The 16,348-nt window shown below is 37.3% G+C and overlaps 1 protein-coding gene across 3 annotated transcripts in view; it reads left to right on the top strand.

Annotated features, from left to right (window-relative positions):
* The window catches only part of LOC137646045 (aprataxin and PNK-like factor), a 159,540-nt gene that overhangs the window by 95,319 nt on the left and 47,873 nt on the right, over positions 1-16,348 (top strand). For all 3 annotated transcript variants that reach the window (XM_068379192.1, XM_068379191.1, XM_068379189.1), the window contains 2 exons: positions 5,400-5,793; positions 15,971-16,177. In XM_068379192.1, the coding sequence (XP_068235293.1) occupies positions 5,400-5,793; positions 15,971-16,177 (601 nt within the window). The remainder of the gene's footprint in view (positions 1-5,399; positions 5,794-15,970; positions 16,178-16,348) is intronic.

The following is a 16,348-nucleotide window of genomic DNA, read 5'->3' as shown; positions in this document are numbered from 1 at the left end:
GGAGGTGATCATTGAGCTTAGGGAAGTCCTCATTAAACTGACGTCCGGCGACGTCAGGATCGAGCCTACCCACGACGAAAGTATGTTGAACATCTTTCCATTGTCTAGTGTCAGGGGGTGTCACGATGGAGAAGGGTCTGCACTCCTCCAGTGCAGGGCAGGGTTTTCCTTCTTCCGCCGCTTTAAGGCATGCAGCTAAGGCCTTCTCCAAGAAAGGAAGAACCGCAGTGTCAGGTGCGACATATGTAGGATGCTTCTTGCTCAAGGCAGGAAGCTTAGAGCAGGTAAAGCCCCTGCTCTTAAATGCGGAGGCTAGCATAGCCTGGGCCTTTGCGAGATCGAACACTATCTCTTCTTTAGGTTCGGTCTCCTCCTTCGAGGCAGGTTCGGAACGAAGCCGGACGTAACAGTCCGGGTAGGCCTCGAAGCTTGGGAAGAACTCCACGTCTTCCAACGGGACCGTGCCAATCTTGTCACTAACAAAGATCCTGCCGGTCGCAATAACCATATGCTCTGCATACCTCCACGGGTTGGCATGAGAGCAAGCTGGGAGATCCTTAACCGAAATCTTCTTCGGTTCTCTGGATCCAATCATTGACCTGATGGACTCCTGGTTCTCCTTCAGTCTGTCGTCCATGACAGCTCTAATCAGCCGGATCAGTTCTTGGGTAGACGAAGAGGGATCCGGGGTCGAGGAGGTAGACGGAATGGACACATCCGTCGGTGTAGGAGTAGGCGGAGGGATGGATGAGGGAGGAGCTCCAAGCTCCGACTCGGTGTATTCCACCTTGTCTTCGTCCTCTTCGGCTCCTTGAGCCATAAGCGTCTTCTCCGTGTCTTCCGAGACGTCAGAGATCTGTTCATCATCCTCGGAATCTAAACGACACTCATGCATGGACTGAGCCATGACCACATCAGGTTCCACCGTAATTTGGACAGTGGGGATTGCGTCTTTCGGAACCACTGAGTCAGGGGAGGCCTTAGGGAACAACAGGGACCTCAGTTCTTCGGTGGCCAGGTACGGTCCGGTAGCATTTTTCTGAAAGCCACGCACCCACTTGCGCAGCTTTTCACGAGAAATGTCTCTAACCTCCGCTGAGGGAGGGTTATGGAAGGCCTCAACTAGGTGGGCCTGGCAGACCGTACAATCCAATGGATTCCAGAACTTCAAATCCCCTTTCTTGTCTGCACAAGGGGCGTGAGTCCTGCAAGCCGTATGCCCGTAAAACTGCGGGCGTTTCACAGCGCAGAAGGCGAAGTCACACTTCATCTGCTCCTCCTGTGGAAGAAAGAGAAAATGAGTATGGGGGAGTCATAGGAATGGCTCTTAAACTAAGTTAATATTAATCATTAATTTTAACTTAAAGAAGGTGTGATGCATAGAGAATGAAAACAGTAAAGGAGAACACGCTCCATGCATCTCGCCCGGCTGGTTACCATAAGCTTGGTCCTGGGATAATCCAAATGACCGAGATCATTGGATATAGTTTCCTAGGATTCCCATTATATTGGAACTCCATGGAAAGCCGAGGACAAGGTTGGGATCGAATTCATTCGGTTCCCAGTTAAGAGCCAGAAGGCCTCATTAAAGGTAACTGCTTCTGGCAACCAGCCGTGCTAAGATGCACATAGCATGCTGGAATTAGAAGAATGCAAAGAGACAGCATGATCACTAATAGAGCAGTACTAGGTACTGATCTTAAAAGCAAAGCAGCTTATCTATTTGCTATGTAGGGCTATCTTAGTCTTATGATAGCTACAGTGAGGGGGTGCAAGTATTCTTGACGCCTCCGGGGCATCCGGCAAGCCGCCGGCATGCCGGAGCTCGCTCCAGCATAGATTCTGGCATTAGAACAGACAATTTTCAAAAGTCAGTTAGATACCAGGATGGCGGCCGCCGGCACAACGGCGGCACGCCGGCAAGGAGCGGCGGCTCCGGCAGCCGGAGGATGCCAGGTTGGTGACTGGGATAAGGATGGTACAGGTAGTATCGGGTTGCCGGCAGTATATGCCGGCACTCCGGTGATCGACCGGCAAGCGGACGATTAGATAGGAGTAGGAGAGCCGCCGGTATTAGCCGGCGGCAGCCGGCAGTCCCTCGGTACACGGGGGGCTGGCGGCAAGGGTAGGGAAGTCACCAAGAGGGAGGCAGGTATTGCCGACAGTAGAGGCGGCAAGAGACCGGCACCCGGATAGATAGAGAGACAGGGGGAGGGGGGGAGGAATGCAGGAAGTACCGTCAGGGTTCCAGACATCCCTCCCCCTCCCTGAGAGGGTGTACCCATGATAGAGACAGGCTCTAACATCCATAAGCAGGGGTCACTAGGGACCGGGAGCAGGTAGCCCAAGGGAGGGCTAGGGAACACCCAAGAGGGGGGGGGGAGACTCCCCTATGCAGAACTACACTAGTAACTAACCTTATAGGACACTATGAAGGTATATGTACCAGAGCAGACTGCACAGGGAAGCTCGGGTAGCCCTACTCATCCACCCTAAGGAGGATTTGTAGGACAGGGGACAGATGAGTATAAACTAACCTAAGCATAGGCTAGGCTATACAAGAGATAGGTGGGGAGGGAGAAGAGAGAGGTCTTCCCAGGAAGGGTTTCTGTACCAGAGCGGCCACTAAGGGAAGGGAGGACACTCCCTAACCTAAGATCAGGCTGATCGGCTAAAACGGTGCAAGAGTACAGTTTCAGCATGGAACAGAGAAACCTTCCTAACCCGACCTAGAGCAGGGCTAAAAGTCCTGAACTAGGCAAGGAAGAAGACCTATCGCTATCGCAGGAAAGTCATAGACTATCCTAGCCATAGAGGTAGGCTAGCCTAACCTCACTCTCAGACGCAATCCTAAAGGGGGTTCATTCCTTTAGGGAGGACTGAGAGGCGATATATATACTCTATTAGACAATTAATCCCTTTACTCAGAAAAGGGATCAAGGCTAAATAGAGGGAATGCCAAGGCAGGGGATGAAGGAAGCATATAGGGGTCCTAAGGTTAGGTTAGGCTAGAAAGAATCACTGACTAGCCTATCCCCTATATGGTCCCTGAAGGCGAAAACATTTGCATCACTAGTCAAAAGTATTGTAAAATAATAATGCCACTATCTTCATAACTTAGTCTAGGATCACTAATAAATCATGCATGAACACTTGTATGTAGGCTCCTGGCCTGGGGGCTATAGTAGCCGACTGGTATGAGGTCAATCGATGACCGATAAAAAGCGTCTAAACACGATATAAAAGTTCCTAGCTATGAAGACTAAATAAACTAATGTATTCGATTAGTATATAATGCCGGAAGCGTTGTTGTGGCTAACTAAATAAGACATGCAAAACAACAACGACGCCATAAAATGGCGGGTCCGGTAGAGGCACAGCTCTGCCACAAAACATCAATTATTTCGCAAAATAATATTTACTTTACGGCCAGAGCTTAATTAAACAATACTGGAACCTTGTACTCAACTTTCCAGAAGAAGGCGAGGCTGAAGGTAACGACATAGCGAAGATGCAAAGCGATAAAGTTAACACAAGGGAAAATCCGTCTAAGTAGGGCAGCTACTAAACAAAGGATAAAGACGCGCGTGACGTCATTAGAGCAATGGCGTCCGTTTGTTTACGTCTCGAGTATCAGTAGTAGCCACGAGTGAGATTAGCTGTGGAACGGCTCCCAGCTATTCTCAGTCCTTACACACCGAAGCATTAACTCTGTTCGGGGTGGAGATAGCTATGTGGCACGTTCAGACATGCGTGTCCCCTGTTGTATTACGATGTCTTAAAGGGAAACCTTTGAGATACTCGCTCCAGAAGTTAGAATTCTGTGATAACCTGTGGTTAAATTCTCTGGGAATATCTTAGTAGTCTTATACCCAAGGAAGCTACCAAACAGGAACCTTCCATCAGGACGCCATGGCTTGAGCCCAAAAATATATATATATATATATATATATATATATATATATGTATATATATATATATATATATATATATATATATATATATATATATACATGCACATATATATATATATATATATATATATATATATATATATATATATATATATATATATATATATATATATACTATATATATATATATATATATATATATATATATATATATATATATATATATATACTGTTTATATATACTGTATATATATACATATATATATATATATATATATATATATATATATATATATATATATATATATATATATATATATATATACATATATATATATATATATATATATATATATATATATATATATATATATATATATGTCTATACATGTATATATATTATATATATGTATAATATATATATATGTGTATATATATATATATATATATATATATATATATATATATATATATATATATATATATATATATGTAAATATATATGTGTATATATATATATATATATATATATATATATATATATATATATATATATATATATATATATATATATGTCTATACATGTATATATATTATATATATGTATAATATATATATATGTGTATATATATATATATATATATATATATATATATATATATATATATGTAAATATATATGTGTATATATATATATATATATATATATATATATATATATATATATATATATATATTCATGTGTATATATATATATATATATATATATATATATATATATATATATATATATATATATATATATACACACATATATATACATATATATATATATATATATATATATATATATATATATATATATATATATATATATATATATATATATATATATATATATATATATATATATTTATATATATATATATATATTCTAAATGTTCTTGTTTAGTTGGTAAAATTTCTGAAGTTTTAATGATTTGCAAACGCCTTTTTATTGAGCCGATTGACTTGAATCCCATTTTATAGTTTATCTATTATCCGCTACTCAACCATCAAATATTGTTATTTATCATATTTTTTTTATACCTCTTTTATACTTTGTTCATTACTTTGTATCTCTACCACACTGGGCTGGTTTCCCTATTAGGTCTCTTAGGGTTGTATTATTTTGCTTTTCAAGCTAGGGTTGCAAGTATTTTTGTAATGATAATAGCAATAATAATAGTGATATATTTTGCCATGAGTCCTCATAACCCTTTGCTACTTACTTATGTAAATTGAAGCCTATAATTCTTAAATATCAAAAGCTGAATTTTATTTTTATTATATTTATCAGCATCCTAACAAACTAAAAATGATTGCTGTGTTGGTAGGTTTAAGCCAGGAAGTGTAAGGTATTTTTATCTCTATACCTTGAAGATTCATGTTATTTTTCAAATTGTCCAAGTTTCCATAAGCTTATAATTGAGTTTACACTTTATAGGATAAATCTACCCAGTGTTTGCAAAGAAGAGGAAAAGAATGGAACTGAGACAAGAAACCAAGAAGCGTCAGATGACAAAAAACAGGATATCTCCAAGTCAGATGCTGGAGATTCTAAACCAACTCCTATGGATGAACAAAATAGGTGTAAAATAGCAGAAGATACATCCTGTAATGAAGATTTTGAGAAAAATTCAAAGATTGAAGACAGTACTACGAAAACATGTGATGAGAAAGACACAAGCATTCATAAAATTACCAAAGATCTAATATCCAAGAATGAAGTCAGTGCAGATGCTAATTCAAGACACAGTAGAAAAAAGGATTTATCTGTTAAAGTTGCTGCGGACAAGACGGATGATACTGAGAAATCACCAGGGACCATATCTGCCAAGGTATTGTGTACTATAGTTGCTTGTCTGATTACTGAATATCAATATTGAATTGCTGTACATCCTGACTGTTTAACAGACTCTTATTTTGAAGTGCATTACAAAACAGTTTACGAGTCATCTTTTTATTGCATGTTTTTTATTGTACAGTATTCTATTTTGATACTTTTGAACTATCATTTGTTCATCCTTATGTTACAGTAAATCCTCACAGTAACTATACCTCCAACATAAGACCACTTATAGTAGTCATTTTCAAGGGTCTGTTGCTGTTTTTCGGATACCTATTTTTTTTTCAGTGTATTTAACAAGCACATGGGATCTATAAAAGAATAATTTCCTATACACCTCATCAAAAGGACTTGAAAGTTGATATTTTCAAAGTTTTTCTATATGGGTGCCACCATCATCATAGAAAATGATAAAAGTTTTATATCTTGAAGTGGATGATCAAAAATAACAATGTAAGTGTCAATCCAAACTATTTTGGTGTCAGAAACACAGTGAAATGTCATATATCAGGATTCAGAGTCTCCTTGACCTCAAAATGAAGATGGCACATGTCTGTGGTCCCTTATTGTATTAAGATTCATTATGACTGCACAGTAGATATGATGCACAGCTGTCATATTCCCTTCCACTGTCACTATCACTAGTGTCCATTTGTGGATGACATGGAATTAGTGGATGTTCCAGGGAGGGTGAAATTTCAGGTTTCGTTTCCTGTACTTGGTGGCATAAGCCATTTACAAGTTGCCATCCTTTACCCATATTTGATGGATGATTCTAAAGATGGAAGCTCATCTGCAAATATGTGAGGTAATTGGTGTTTTCTAATTGTATTTATAGACAGTCAGAGTTAGGTACCAGTCCGATGTTCTTTCTCTTAAGTGCTAAGCACTTTGCTGCTTTTACCTCTCCCAGTGTATTGTATTTGGTGTCATGATTTATGTATCAGATAACAAATTTCTCTAAACCGTTGATGATTGCTTGTGTGACTGGGAGGATTGTGCCACATCTTTTAAGGAGGTTGTGAGCTTTTGATAATTTTTATACAAGAGTCAAAAATAGTTTTCTTGCCAACTCCATAAAAACCAGAGTTATGAGCACATCCCATAAAATTATGAAGTGGAATCAAAGACTTCCATTGCCTCATCACTGAGTACATATCTGCTGAGATTTGTATTTCGAGCACGAGAGTCCTGATATTTGCTGAGCCACATAGGCTGGATAGACATAGTTATTGATATCCTTGTTGTCTGAGTACCCCTCTGACTGCGAGTTAATATAGACATAGATTGTGAACAAAGCAAAATTTCCTTCTGCATGGGCACATGTGAGATTTTTAAAAACTTTGTCTTTGGTGAGAATCCTTGCTGACTTAACCAACAATGCAATGTATAATCTGAGTAGTGGTTGTAGATACCATTCTTTAGAAGTCATTCTTGGTGAATGCTTGAAGACAAACTTCATTCTCTAGTTTACCAAGAAGGGCATGAAAGTCTCCAATAGAAGAAAAAAATTCCCAAATTTCATAAGCACATTAGGAGTGGACTGAATTTTTTTTACAATATCTTTCACTACCTTTGATTTAGAAGTCTTGTTTGTATGAGTCATTCATCAAGATAATATGTTCTACCTTCATATATCTTTCCATGAAAAAGTTTCTCACCATAGTTTCCACATGTGAACTTGGCTCCATCCGCTTTTTCTCCCATAAAAGGGGCTGCTAGATGGCAGATTAATTTTATGTGTACTATTGATGTGTTAATATTAAGGTACAGCATGAATGTCATTGTCAGCTTTTCCTGTAGCCTACTCTCCAGTGTTTTGTGCATAGTACTATTTGCATTATAGGCACTCGTCTGTTATTCGATGCTGCATTATGTCTTCCATCTTTAAGTCATCACTAGCCTCAACAAGTTTGATGATTGAGTAACATGCCTTATCTCACATTTCCTCAGTTGCTTGTTTCAAGTTTTCACTTATTCTCTTCTCAATTTCTTGAATGGCAAAAATGCTTCTTTTGCTATGTAAAATTCTAGCATTGGGAGACTGTTATGGAATAGACTCTTTCATTTACAGACTTCCACTTTTCTTTCTATGTCAGCATTTGCAAACTTCAGATCAGCAAAAAGAGTTGGAGAGGTTTGAGTTCCAGATTATAAGAATCTTAGTGTCTGATCTGAGTGGTCAAATGGATCACAATGGAACTCAGTGAGACATGCAGCAATATACTGCACAGATTGTTCATTTATCTTCATCTTACTTAGGGGCACAATCTGCTTGCTTTCTTGAACCTTGCTGCTTGGGATTTGCATGAAAATGGACATGGGCTCTTTTTTGGATGTCATTATTAACATTCCGTTGGATTGACAGTAGTTGCTTTTTGTTCTTGGGAATAATCAACCATCCTGATATAAGCTTTGATGCTTTATTCATTGTTGATTCTATCCATATATCATGGGTAATACATGAATAGGGTTTACCAGTCATTGATTGAGCAAACATGCCCCTCAGTCATGGGTATATGTTATAATACTAAAGGAATATTTATAAGTAAGAAAATCTTATCTCTTTTCCAAGAGAAGAAATCCAGCTAGTGTTTGGTCAAAGATTACATCACCTTTATAACTGTTGGCAGCACTTTGGTGAAAAACCGAAATTCGAGGAAAATCGAAAGAAGAGACTGTTCAAGAGAGAGGAGAATTAGATAGGAAAGAAAAAGTTAAGAAAACCAGAGGTCAGACCAAGTACAGAGTTAGGTTCCGATGGGAGTCTCCTCTTCAGACGACAAACACCTATCTTGAAAAGTTTGGTCATCTCCGAGACAAAGATCTGCACTATCAGTGATGAAAAGAAACAACTAGCCCTTCAAAATTAAACAGATGGTAGCAAGTGGGGTTTTTTGTACCATGATTATTGAGGCGGGCGGCCGGCTAATGCGGTTTTTTGAGGATAGGACTTTGACATTCATACCACTTAATAAGATGACTTAGGGCATCTCCAAACTGCATAGGATTTTTGCCTCTGTGTTTTGGTTTTTTGACGCCAGGGTGATGTATCCTGAAAATGAGTGTTTTTTAAATTCTATCTCCTCCCTTGATAATTGATATTAAGACCTGGGATTACTATCCTATATAGACTTGATGTAGACCTCCAATCAAATGAGTTTTTTTCTGAAAGTAATTTTTTTTTTTTTGCTAGATATGAATTTTTTCATTATAGCAAAAAAATAAACCCTAAAAATCAGGGGGAAAAATTAAGAAAATATGAAACAAAAATGGGAAAAATGGCAACATTTGATTGTTTTAAAATGTATTTCTAAGTTGCATACCAAATTTCAATTCTTTTTCTTCTTAATCTTCATCTTTTCTCCAAATTTCAATGCTATATCTTTAAAACTAAGGGAGAAGATGGAATTTGAAAGTCAATTTTTGAGATACAGGCGTTCAGTTTTTGTTTGTATTTTTACAAAGACAATATTAATAAATCATGATTGTTATGTTTGGATATTAATCAAAGTTATTTTTAATAATTTAATCATAAATGAAGATCCCTTTGTTCAATATCTTGCTTTTTTAACAAAGGGATGATTAAATTATGATAAATAACTTTGATTTGATTTATTGATATAAAAAAGGAATATAAAATTCACAACAATCATGATTTATTGATATTGTCTTTGTAAAAATACAAAGAAAAACTTTGAACACCTGTATCTCAACACTATACCTATTGACCTTCAAATTCTATCTTCTCCCTTAGTTTTTGAGATATAGCATTGAAATTTGGGGAAAATATGCAGACAAAGAAGGAGAATTGAAATTTGGTATATAACTTAGAAAAACATTTTAAAACAATCAAATGTTGCCATTTTTTTATATCTTTTATCTTTAAAACTAAGGGAAAAGATAGAATTTGAAGGCCAATAAGTATAGTTTTGAGATACGGGCGTTCAAAGTTTTTCTTTGTATTTTTACAAAGGCAGTATTAATAAATCATGATTATTAGGAATTTTATATTCCTTTTTGGATATTAGTTAACCAAATCAAAGTTATTTATCATAATTTAATCATAAATGAAGATCCCTTTGCTTGATATCTTGCTTTTTTAGGCGAGACGGTCGCTCCTTCGTCATCTCTCCTTCTCTAACTCCATTAATTATGGCAATATTACCCACTTCTGAACTCTTATTATAGCAAATTTTCTTCTTCCTTATATTAGGAAGATGTTGAAATTATCTTTTCCTCTTTGGCATGATGAAATTCTTGCCGAAACCGAGAAAAATAGACATAAAAGTGAGTGAATGTTAGATGTCAAATTCAAACGTGTAATCTCTATGAGGTTTGTGCTGGGAGTGAAGGCCGAAGTGTGTAATTACCGTGTATTACATTGTCTTGTGACTCATGGAATCTATACAGATGCTATTGCTCACAATTTGTTATATATTAGAATTTAATAATTTTCAAAATTTACAATAACAGAAGAAATACTGCATTTCCTTGCAGAGAACAATGTTTTTGGTTTATTTAGTTACTTTTACTAATTACCCTGTAACTATGAAAGTAAGGGGAATTTTGACAGAATATTTTGTCTACACATTCTCCATTGCCATACGAAGCTCAGTGAATTTTTTCAGGATTTTGTGTTTTTCTTCCAATACCCCCATATATTGGCATACCGGCCAGGCCCCTTGAATCTTTAAGAAATAAATTGCAAAGAGTATTTGTTGATGGGCACCATAGTGACTATAGTAATGTTATATCTTGAGTTCCTCCAGGTAGTTTTCTTGGTCCATTACTTTTCATACTATATACTCATGATGGAGGTGTATTGAAAGGGTGATGTTTTGAAAGTAACATAACAAAAGAGTAACAAACTGAAGTAAAAAATTATAAAAGTGACCTAACAAAAGACTGGGAAGAATAAAACAAACATAAGAGTGGCACACTTGTCTAATGAAGATGGGCAGTTTATTATCTCTCTCTTTCAAAGTTGTTTTCATATTTCCAAAGCATTCAGTCAAAAAACATTTTTAAGGTTGTTTCCTTCACAATTGTTAGAGCTGCTAAATGATAGTTATGGATACTTACTTATATTGACTTCAAAGTACCTGTACTTATATGCTTTAGAATTATTGGTGTAAGAGAAAATCTATAATTTTTTTTAAGTTAGCAAGTTTTCAGTAGACATGGAGCAATCTCTTTAAGATGAATTTATCAGAGGAATTGTTCACAATTTACACATTGGTTCATGCAATAGTCTTAAAAGTGAAAATTTGTTTTTAAGAAATAGATTTTTTGATTATATTGTCAAACAATAAATATCACGTTTTAATGATTTTGGGGAAAAAAAATAATTTTAAGAAATTTCTCGTTTACTTATTTTGTATTTAATGTTTTATGAAAATTAGATATTTTAATTATTTTATCACTTCTGTTATGCCACCCTTATGACCTGTCAATTCTATTATGTCACCCTTATGATTTTTTACTTTTGTTATGTCACCCTTATGAGCTGTCTGTTCTGGCATGTCACCCTCATGATCTGTCCTGTTATATCACCATGATTGATCTGTCACTTCTTTTGTCATCCTTATGATCTGTAATTTTGTTATGTCACCTTTATGAACTGTCCTTTCTGATATGTCACTCATATGATCTGTCACTTCTGTTATGTCTCTCTTATGATCAGTCACTTCTGTTATGTCACACTTATAATCTGTCACTGTTGTTATGTCACCCTTATGATCCATCATTTCTGTAATGTCACCCTTATGATCTGTCATTTCTTTTATGTCACCCTTGTGATCTGTCAGTTCTTTTATGTTACCCTTATGATCTGTCACTTCTGTTATGTCACTCTTTTTTTTTTTTATTTGACACTTCTGAATGGATTCCATGCATAGTATGTGGTGTGGCCTTGAGAACAAGCTTGTTGTATATGCAGGTTATGCTACTCTCTTTGTATCATTAGGTAGGCATGGTCCCGGAGAGATTTTCTAGAAGCCTCTCACCCAGTTGCGTAGTTTATTACGAGCTGCATCCCTAGACTCTGTCGACTTGGGATTCTCGAAACCCTTGGACATTAAGGTCCGACATATATTGCAAACTTGAGGGTTGCAATAATGCAGGGATTTGGAAATAATATTGCAGGGGGCATGAAATCTGCATGTATTATGACCATGAAAACACTTACTCTTGATATTGCAGAAGAATGCAACACATGTTCATCTGGGGTTCCTCCTGTAAAGAAAGGAAAGCAGAATGAGTATACAATCGATTATCTCGCTGATAAGCAATATGCAAAAGTCATCTTTTAACTAAAATAGCTTAGGATAGTAAGCTCGAAAGGGATAGTGGGGGACACATACTTGTGTATCCTCTGCAAGCAAATGCTGTTACCTCCCCTCAGTATTAACTATAAGGAGATTCCTCTATCAAGGAACTCTAACGAAAGGGTTCTAACCCCTAGGGGTAGAGAAGTGTACAAGTCACTGCCCCTTTTTATTCTTAACACTGTGGGGTAAGGATGACTGATTTCTAATCAGAGTATTGAAGGAATTCTATTCTTTCAATGTAGGAACGGTCCCAGCAGAAGCCCGCACAAGGGTACCCAAAATATGTTAGAAACTAACTACTGTATAAACATACTATAGTTTTCTGTTTGCAGTATATACTATATTGCAAAATACCGATTACTGTATAATTACATATAATGTAGTTCAGCCAGTGTGCTGCCGTTGTGGCATGACGCCGACTGGACTAGGAAATATAAAATACATATAGTTGTGTATCCTACCCAGCCCATTTGCTGTGACCTTCCTTACAATATTGAATCATAGAGTTTCCTGATCAGGGAAACTCAAGGATAAGGGTTTTAACCTTTTAGGGTTAGAAGTGTAGTGCCACCAGCCCTTTAAAATATTTAATATTATAGGGTAATATGAAAACTGATTTCTAATCAGAATATTGAAGAAATTATATTCTTTCAATATAGGATTGGTCTCGGCAAACACCCGGGCAAGGATACCCAAGATATATTGGAAAATAAGTACTAGTATAGTATATACAATGGTTTTTCTATCTGCAGTATATCCTATACTGCAAATATACTGACTACCTGTATAAACATATACTGTAATTCAGCCAGCATAGCTAGTCGCTGTCAGCACAGCCAGCATGCTAGCTTAAAACAGAGAGAGACAGCATGGAGTGAAGGCTGCCTTATTATTGTGTATGTATACACTAATTAAGGATGTAAAAGTCTAATTTAACACCTTTCTCCAGAAAGAAAGTACAAATGGGAGCGGGGAATGTAACATTCAAGCTTCCATCCAGCCACAAGTACCATCACCAGCAAGGACCAGTCGGCACGTAGCCGGCTAAATCAGCACCTATCTGTGCCGGTCTGGCCGGCCTACCGCCGGCCAGGCTAATACCCCAGCAAAATAACTTGTGGCCAGCAGTCCAAGGGAAGACTGAAGAACCTTGGTGACAGAAGGGACCTCCCACCAACAGCCATTATGGTTGTCGGCAGCCGCCAGTCACCGGAAGCCGTCATGGCTACCAGCAGCTTGCATAGCCGCCAGCAGCTGACATAGCTGCCGACAGTTTGTATAACACATGGCTGCCGGCAGTTGTCATGGCTGCCAGCAGCTGGCATAGCCGCAGGCAGCCGGACAACAGCTGCAGAGAAGGAGTCTTGCCGGCCCCCGTAACCCACCGGCAACGATGAGGTTGCAGGACGACGGCTCAAAGAAAGACAATGGCTCGGCCATCACAAAAGAACAGAGGGAGAGGGAAAAGGGTCCTGAATGAGGTGTGGAGGGAGCCGGCAAAGTTGCCGGACCTACACACCCTTAAGAAACTCTGTTTCAGTATCGGCGCCATCCTAGGCGCCAGGAGAATTCTATTCTCCAACCTAGGGTCTGTCAATACAGTTAAGGGGACGACAGCAGTGCCGCCTCCTCTCAACAAGGAGAAACAGAGTTCCAGTGCCGGCGCCATCCTAGGCCTCAGAAGAATAACTACTTTTCAGCCTAGGTTCTGCGAGCACAGGACTAGTTTACTAGACCAGAGGGAGAAGGTGGCGGCATCATACAACCACTTTCCCCCAGAAGCGTAAACGCTATTCGGGGTGCAGATTGCTATGCGGCGTGTCAAGAATACGTCCCCTGATATTATGCGATATCCTTGAGAGAAATTTAAGGATATTCGCGCCAGGAGTTAGAGTGCCAGAGACCTAAAGGTAAATTCTCTGGGAATATCACTGTAGTCAAATATACCTTAAGAAGCTACCATTAGGAACCTTCCATCAGGACGACATGGCTTGAGCCCAATTATATTTATATATATATATATATATTTTGGGGCTCAAGCCATGGCGTCCTGATGGAAGGTTCCTTTTTGGTAGCTTCCTTGGGTATATAACTACTAGATATTCCCAGAGAATTTAACCACTGGTTATCACAGAATTCTAACTTCTGGAGCGAGTATCCTAAAGGTTTCCCTTTTAAGACATCGTACAGTATATCAACAGGGGACGCATGTATTAACGCGCCACATAGCTATCTGCACCCCACATAGAGTTAACACTCCGATGTGTAGGGGCGGAGAATAGCTGGGGAGCCGTTCCACAGCTAATCTCGTCCGTGGCTACTTTTGGTACTCGAGACGTAAACAAACGGGCGCCATTGCTAAATGACGTCACGTCCATCCTCATCCTTCGCATAGTAGCTTGCCTTACTAGGACTGATTTTCCCTTGTGCTTTTTCATCAGCTTGCATCTTCTTTATGTCGCTACTTTCGGCCTCGCCTTCTTCTGGAAAGTTGAGTACAAGGTTCCAGTATTGTTTAAATAAGCTCTGACCGTAAAGTAACTTTTACTTTTCGAGATATTTTATATTTTTTGGCAGAGCTGTGCCGCTACCGGACCCGCCATTTTATGGCGCCGCTGTTGTTTTGCATCTCGCACACACAAACACACACGTGTATATATATATATATATATATATATATATATATATATATATATATATATATATATATATATATATTTATATATATATATATATATATATATATATATATATATATATATATATATATATACTGTATATATATATATATATATATATATATATATATATATATATATATATATATATATATATATATATATATATATATATATATATATATATATATATATATATATACACGTGTGTGTTTGTGTGTGCGAGATGTTTTATACATATGATGAAGTTGAATACACAGGGGACTCATCAAGCACCAAGGAGCAAAGCAACTGATTGTTACACACAAACATCTTGAGGATCTGCCATCACAGGTGTGGGGTTGTCCTAGTTTCCAAGGTCATAATCATTTTCATGGACACTATATACCTCTATATTTAGCTTACTTTATGCTTTAATTCACTCTCACTGTTAATCAAAGTTGATAAACATGTTAAAAATCTGCTCTTCAAATAAAGTTTCTGATCTGTGATCGAAACTGAAACATGAAAAGAAAACACATTAGGAAAGTTTTTATAATCAACTATAAATGGCAACACTACAATCAATATACCATTTGCATCATGATGCCTAATTTTCTTTAAATGTTTACCTTTAAGCATCAACACTATATTCACAAAAATAAATCCATTATAATCAATATCGAAAAACTGGTCAAAATAGACGGGTTGCGTATTCTCTACCAGAAAAAGTTTTAATGGCAGTTTCTGTGAAATGGTGAGAGATGGGACAATGTCAGTTGTTATCTATGCAGTGTCTCTTGTGTAACTAATTGTTGCTGGGGCAAATTTTGCTCTAAAACCAACTCAAAGCAGCGCAGAAGCAAAAAAGTGGTTTTGCGCACATAGGCGGTAGCATATTGGATACCCGTTTACTTTACCAGGGTTAAGGGCCACATAATATAGTTAGGTCTATATGACATTACTTGCATTGTTATTTTTATTGTTCATATTCTTGAGTTATAGTTCATATCATAATTAGCTCTTGTTAAGAACTATCATAGTTAGCTCTTGAATAGACCTTTGATAATTTTTTAATATTCAGTCATGTGTAGCATGTTTAACTACAGGTTGTAAATTATTTTCATATGCTGAAGGCCTTTATGAGTATAGTTTTTTATTAGTAAGTACTTTTTAACAGGAAATCCAGATGGCAGTTTCTAACAAACAAAGAAATTTACCTGCATGGTTAAAGAACACAGAAGCTTTGAATAAATCTCCACCAGGGAAAGAAAACCAAGCAAGTACGTCTCATGGAGGCGTTCGCAAAACACAAACAAGTTCTACAAAAAGCAAGGCATCTAAGAACCTTAAGAATAGTGACAATGCTTCATCAGTTTCACTTAAGGTATGGAAATTCACTTTTGGATCAGCTCAATCATTTAAGGACATCTTTTTTATTTCCAGACCCTTATGAACCATATTCTGTATATCTTTCTCTTTACCAGTTTTGTGTTATTAAGGTAAGTCAGCCTCATAGATTTGTAAGTTGTTTTTTTTTTTATTTTCAATGATATTG

Source organism: Palaemon carinicauda, chromosome 8, assembly GCF_036898095.1.
Source record: "Palaemon carinicauda isolate YSFRI2023 chromosome 8, ASM3689809v2, whole genome shotgun sequence".
NCBI lineage: Eukaryota > Metazoa > Arthropoda > Malacostraca > Decapoda > Palaemonidae > Palaemon > Palaemon carinicauda.
The sequence above is the reverse complement of the archived record's forward strand: the minus strand, read 5'-3'. Positions and strand labels throughout refer to the sequence as shown.